The sequence below is a fragment of the Labeo rohita genome, chromosome 18 (assembly GCF_022985175.1).
Source record: "Labeo rohita strain BAU-BD-2019 chromosome 18, IGBB_LRoh.1.0, whole genome shotgun sequence".
In the NCBI taxonomy this organism is placed as follows: Eukaryota; Metazoa; Chordata; class Actinopteri; order Cypriniformes; family Cyprinidae; genus Labeo; species Labeo rohita.
In genome coordinates this window covers 13,908,094-13,914,745 of record NC_066886.1, presented here as the reverse complement: position 1 = coordinate 13,914,745, position 6,652 = coordinate 13,908,094, and the positions used below count along the sequence as shown (strand labels likewise).

At 37.1% G+C, this 6,652-nt stretch overlaps 1 protein-coding gene across 1 annotated transcript in view; it reads left to right on the top strand.

Annotated features, from left to right (window-relative positions):
* Positions 1 to 2,894: 2,894 nt before the first annotated feature.
* pard6a (par-6 family cell polarity regulator alpha) overlaps positions 2,895 to 6,652 on the top strand; it is a 38,171-nt gene continuing 34,413 nt past the window's right edge. Inside the window, exon 1 of the mRNA XM_051135528.1 lies at positions 2,895 to 3,106. Within this exon, the coding sequence (XP_050991485.1) occupies positions 3,044 to 3,106 (63 nt within the window). The 5' untranslated portion in view covers positions 2,895 to 3,043. The remainder of the gene's footprint in view (positions 3,107 to 6,652) is intronic.

Below are 6,652 nucleotides of genomic sequence, written 5' to 3'. Positions count from 1 at the left end.
TTTTAAGTTTTCTTGTTTTTAGTATTTTCTAAACATTAAAGGAGAAGTCCACTTCCAGAACAGATTTACAGATAGTGTACTCACCCTCTTGTCATCCAAGATGTTCATGTCTTTCTTCCTTCAGTCGTAAAGAAATTATGTTTTTTGAGGAAAACATTTCAGGATTTTTCTCCATATAATGGACTGCTATGGTGCCCCGAGTTTGAACTTTCAAAATGCAGTTTAAATGCGGCTTCAAACATCCCAAATGTGGTTGTAAACAATCCCAGCCGAGGAAGAAGGGTCCTATCTAAAAAAACGACTGGTTATTTTCGTAAAAATAATAAAATGTATATACTTTTTTAAATGTCAAACGCTCGTCTTGTCTTACTCTTCCCGACCTCTGTTTTTTTCTGGTTCATGACAGTTAGGGTATGTCAAAAAACTCCCATCTCATGTTCTCCCTCAACTTCAAAATCGCCCTATATCGCTGTTTTATCGCTGATCTTCTTTGCACGTTCACTTGCAAAGACTGGGTCGGAACTTCTGCAGTGATGTAGGATGATTTTGAAATGATTTTTGAAGTTTGGAGTTTTTTTGACATACCCTAACTGTCTTGAGCTAGAGTACACAGAGTTCAGGCAGGGCAAGACAAGACGAGCGTTTGAGATTAAAAAGTATTTAAATTGTATTTTTTTTAAATGAAAATAACCAATCACTTCACTAGATTCTTCCTCGGCTGGGATTGTTTACAACCGCATTTGGGATCGTTTAAAGCCGCATTTAAACTGCATTTTGGAAGTTCAAACTTGGGGCACCATATCAGTCCATTATATGGAGAAAAATCCTGAAATGTTTTCCTCAAAAAACACGATTTCTTTACGACTGAAGAAAGAAAGACATGAACATCTTGGATGTCAAGGGGGTGAGTATAGTATCTGTAAAGTGTTGTTCTGTAAGTGGACTTCTCCTTTAAGGTTTGCTTTTTAGAATCTTATGATGAAATGTACTAAGTATAGCAACTCTAGACTGGTATTAAATCATTTAGTGAGAGACAAGGCAGACACTTTAAAGCAGCGGTTTTCAGTCACAAGGCTGGGATCCACTAGGGGGGCCTCAGCAGACATTCAAGGGGACCACAGGATGTCTTAATGATAAAAACTGTCGTTGTTTACTCATTCTCAAGCTGTTACAGACCTGTATGAATTTCTTTCTTCTGCTGAACACAAAAGAAGATATTCTGAAGAATGTAGGTTGATTGTCGCTGTTGACTTTTATTGTATTAGAAAAATACTTTTCATAGTTTTGGAACAACTTGTGTGTGAGTAAATGATTGTAGAATCTTTTTAAATGTATTCAAATAAATATGTTATTATTAACACAATTAATGTTATAAAAATATAACAAGAATCTAAATTAATTAAAATGCTAAAATACATAAAGTCAAGACATTATATATATTTTGTTTGCTTTAAAGGAGTAGCCATGAGGTGTCAAATGTCATGAGCAAATACAAATCTCATGATAATTTTGCAGTGAGAGAGCCCGGGGCTAGTGTTCACAGACAGATGCTGTCGCAATGTAACACTTTATATTTTTCTGTTTGTTTTGAATTTCTGAAATATTTTACTATACTTAAAGTATATTAAACGCTGTTCAAAGCAGTGGTGTTCTGAAATGAGGAGGCAAAGTCCCCAAAGGATCTTTTTTTTGTTTTGTTTTGTTTTGTTTTAATTCATGTCCCAGTCACATTTTTTGTTGTTGTTGTTAAATGAAAATTACTTACACTAGCAGGAAAAAATATATATTTTATATTTTTACATTAACAGTGTAATGAATATTCTATTTATTAAAGCCAAGTATGAGTCTCATTAAGTTCTTAAGCATTTTACATTTATTCCAAAAATAATAGCTCAAGGCAGCAGCCATTTAAACAATATATTTTATTTGTGAACTGTATTTAGCTATTCTTTTTAATAGTCAACTCATAACTATTTTTGAACTTTTTTTTTGGATCATCAGTCATCGAAGCTCTATAAATATTTGTCACAGAGATTTACTTTAAATTTCACCAAGCTGATTACTCACTAAAAACTCCCACAGATCCTGCTTTCTAGTTAATATCTAAACGTGTGAGTTGTTTACTTACTTTTTTTAAGTTAGTCTTTCCATTAATGTTATTATTCATTCAGACTGATTTTAGAATGTAGAAGGGCACAAACACAAAAGGCGGGATTTATTGCATGAGCCAATCACAGCCGATCATAACCAGTCATATCCAATCATATCACGATGTGACTTTCCCTCATTCATTCTCAATTACCACCCACCAAACCCACCGCACACTTTAGGCGGTCTGTTAAAACTCAATGGGCTCAGGGGAGGCAAGAGAGACGAGGACCCCCGCTGTAACTTTACCTGCTGGTGTCGCGGACATTTTTATTTTGGAAAACGAGTGATTTATACACTTCTCACTGTTATATTTTGTAATATTACCATTGTTTTAGTTTTGTACTACAATTTTTTTCTCATCCAATATTTTGAGGAGGCACTGCTTCTTTAGCCTCCTCAAAGAAAATGCCTCTGGTTAAACGACAGGTTTCTTTGTGAAAACTTACCTCATATAGTCGGACAACATGCCCCAAAACTGAATCATGTGTTCAATATTTCTCCTGGTATAGAAATAGCCTTTCTAAAATGTTAATAATCATGATATCATTTTTATATTAATATCTTTTAACACAATGAGGTTATTGAGTCATAAGGAATTTTTATATCCCACCCAGAGAGATCAAAGCACCATGCAACATTAAGCTTACATGTGATACTACGCACGGCCACGCCTTCAGGCGGCGTTCCGCCTGACGTCAGTGTTATTGAAAACCACAGGCCCCGCCCACCACCGGGAGAACGGCTCTAACAAATCAGTCCGTGCCTGTGAAGCAGTACTGCGGATCGCGACTGTCAGTTCACTCATGCTGCGCACACGATCTCTGGCTGCTGACTCCTGTATCTAGGGGCACTCTCGTGCGATACTGCCCGTGGGAATATATAAACCGCAAACATGTCACGGCATCACAGGACGCCGTTGAAAAACGAGGAGAGCGTGGTGGAGGTGAAGAGCAAAGTAAGTGAATCCCATAAATGTTGCATTAGACAGCGTGCATATGTAAACACTGCTGTTTACGCAGCCCTCCACGGGAGCGTGCCCGTAATTGGAGGGCTTTCAATCCGGCGCATCAGTGCTGGGGTTTGTGTACTAATCCATCCATACAGAGAAACGCTGATGGTGCTGTATGTGTCAGACTACGAGGCGCGTTTGCCTGGGATCATTATGACAGCAGGTCTCCGGTCCGTGTGATGTGATATGCGGTTCTGGTGCAGTGTGAAGCAAGGATCCTACCGATAGACAGACGTGCGCAATGAGGCGATTGGGCCCTGTTGATCAATTATGCATGTTACACACCAATAACGAAAAACCGAATCCCGCAGTCTGGGAAGAATCAGATCCTAACGATGCATCTGAGAGGCATTAATCATATTAGCGAAGCCTTGTAGTACTGCATAAACTCGATAAGACATTGGTTTAGTTTCCATACCTAGGATAAATTCGACTGTTTTTCTTCCATTACAACAAGTAAGCAGGTATTAATAAGCAGGTATTAATAAGCAGTAACACGAGCAAAAGTGCATTTGTTTGGAATGCACCTGGCAAGAGGCCACAGGTAATTAACCTTGTTGATGTTCACTGCTACAGAACCAGCGATTTGCTCCGTAAATATTTAAAAATCTTATGTTTCAGACAAATATTGACCAGTTAGTTAGTATATGTCTTATCTGCGGGTGAAAATAGTTCCAAAAGACGCTAAAGCATCAAGCTTTGAGTGTCACTATGCAATTCAAACTAAAACCTGGACTGGATCATCAACTGTAAGTGGAGTGCATCAGCTTCGTTCTGTTATAACTAAGCCAGCTCCAGCTCCACTCCGGATGTTTCATGTCATGTACGGCTGTCAAACGATTAATCGCGATTAATCGCGTCGAAAATAAAGTTTGTGTTTACATAGTATATATATGTGTACTGTGTATATTTATAACGAATAAAAACACACACATGCATGTATCTATTTAAAAAAAAAATTATGTGTATATATAAACTTATAAATAAATGCAAATATACAGAAATATAATTTTTTTCTTAAATATAGATGCATGTGTGTGTATTTATATAAACACAAACTTTTATTTTGGATGTGATTAATCGCGATTAATCGTTTGACAGCTCTACCTTTTTGAGTTTTGGGCCCACCGTCGTCCACGACAATATTCTAAGTAGACATTTGTGACCCTGGACCACAAAACCAGTCTTAAGTCGCTGGGGTATATTTGTAGCAATAGCCAAAAATACATTGTGTGGGTCAAAATTATAGATTTTTCTTTTACGCCAAAAATCATTAGGAAATTAAGTAAAGATTATGTTCCATGAAGATACATTGTAAATTTCCTACTGTAAATATATCAAAACTTAATTTCTGATTAGTAATATGCATTGCAAAGAACTTAATTTGGAAAACTTTAAAGGTGATTTTCTCAATATTTAGATTTTTTTTGCACCCTCAGATTCCATATACTGAAATAGTTGTATCTCGGCCAAATATTGTTCTATCCTAACAAACCATACATCAATGGAAAACTTATTTATTCAGCTTTCAGATGATGTTTAAAGCTCAGTTTTGAAAAATTGACACTTATGACTGGTTTTGTGTTCCAGGGTCACATTTGTAGTTGTCTGTGATTTACTGGATGGGAATTTTTTAAATATTTGAACTCACAACTTCTACCCAGTAAAACTACCTTAAAGCTCGGCTTTACTAGAAAAGGTTTATTTATGGAATATATAAAATAATTGCACTAATTTACATTATTTTCCTGGTTTCCAGGTTTTCCAGGCTGCCGCCTTTTGGTTGACAGCCACTGTTGTGTAATAGTACTCAACAATTGTCTAAATTAAAATGTAGTGGTTATAAATCGGTTCATCTCAGGCCACACAGATGTGTACAAACAGCCTCGTTTATGAAAGGAAACACTCTTTAGTACATTACATTTGATGGTGCTGAATACACATCAACAGACGAACATCTACTGATGTTTGTTTAAAATATTTCATATATTTTATTACGTTTTCATGGCCTCTGTTATTACTAAAGACACAGACCGCTTATTGTTAGTGTCTGGTGTATTGAAGTTGTTTGTTGTCAATGCGCCCAGTATACTTATTGGAAAGCCTCAACCACAATCTGCCAAACAGAGCAGGATATGTTTTATTATCCCTCCATTCTTGAGAAATGTTGGGCGGGCATCGCATAGATGTGCGTGAACGAGGACAACAGTAAACAGAAGGAAGATTCAAATGAATTTCCAGGCCTGGATGTTATATAGCGTCTTTTTTACTATTTTTTGCCTGAACTGGCTAATTTAATCACCTGAATCCTTCCTCATGAGGTTTTGGATTTCATAACAGGCAGTGCGGTGTGTTTGGTGACACTCTTTTCTTCCTGAGAGGAAATTGGAGGGAACTGTTTTCTTTTCTACTTTTCGAGCTCTTGATGGGATCCTGTCTCATATTATCTGTCACTTACTCATTGGAAAGGCATTTGTAATGTGAATGTAGTTTGAAGTTTGTGTTGAACAGTTCATAGTGATGTCTTTTCTCCAACAAGCCTTGTTTTCATTGGTAAAGTATGACAGGTGTGGCCTTTTAATCTGTTTTGCTATAGTTACTGTGGTGATTCCACATAACAGCACTGTTTTTTTAAACCGAGTAACTCATTTTGGTGCAAAGACAACTTATTTCAAAGGTGTTGATGTTGAAAATGTGAAAGACTTACTATGTATTTATACAATACATGTATTGAACATGTATTTCTATATAGTCTAATAAAACATAAAACCTGCCTGTGAGATCAAACACCCTTCACTCTTGTTATCTGCCACTGGAAAAAGCCTTTGATGTTTGTGAATGGGTACATGGTCCTCAGAGAACATCCTATGTGACCTGCTGGATGACTCCATAGTCAAATGATCTTCAATATGACCTTGTATATTTTTCCACTAGTATTCTCCAACTCCATATGTAAGGTATTCTCTATGGATGCAGGAGAAAATGATTGGCTCGGATGCAATTCCTCATCATAAACTGAGCAATCTGACAGATTTTGTCCAATATGTTCAGCTGAGCTCTTGAGATGAATTCCCCATCCGCTCAGATTGTGTGTGTGGTCTGGAGAAGCTCAGCTTTTTAATGCCACCATTCTCATCTTTCTCTTTATCTGTAGCACTTGATTAGATTGACCCTCCCTTTGTTCCTCACTGCTCTTTTTTTACCTTAATGGCTTCCTCCAAGCTGCAAGTGCACATCAAACAGCTCTGCAGCTGCAGGAGCAAGTGAAATTGGTACGAGGAACTGGCACTGGATGTGTCGGCAGATGCATCTGTGTGTAAAGTCACTGTCCAAGTTTCAGTTGGAAAATCTTGATCCATTTCCAAAAAAACGGTCGCATGTCTTACAGGGTGGTGATCTGTTAAAGTCATAATTGATCTATAAAGCTAAGTGCTGTGCATTAAGATCCTGATGTGTGTTTATTGACATCATTTAATACGTTTGTGGTTGTCC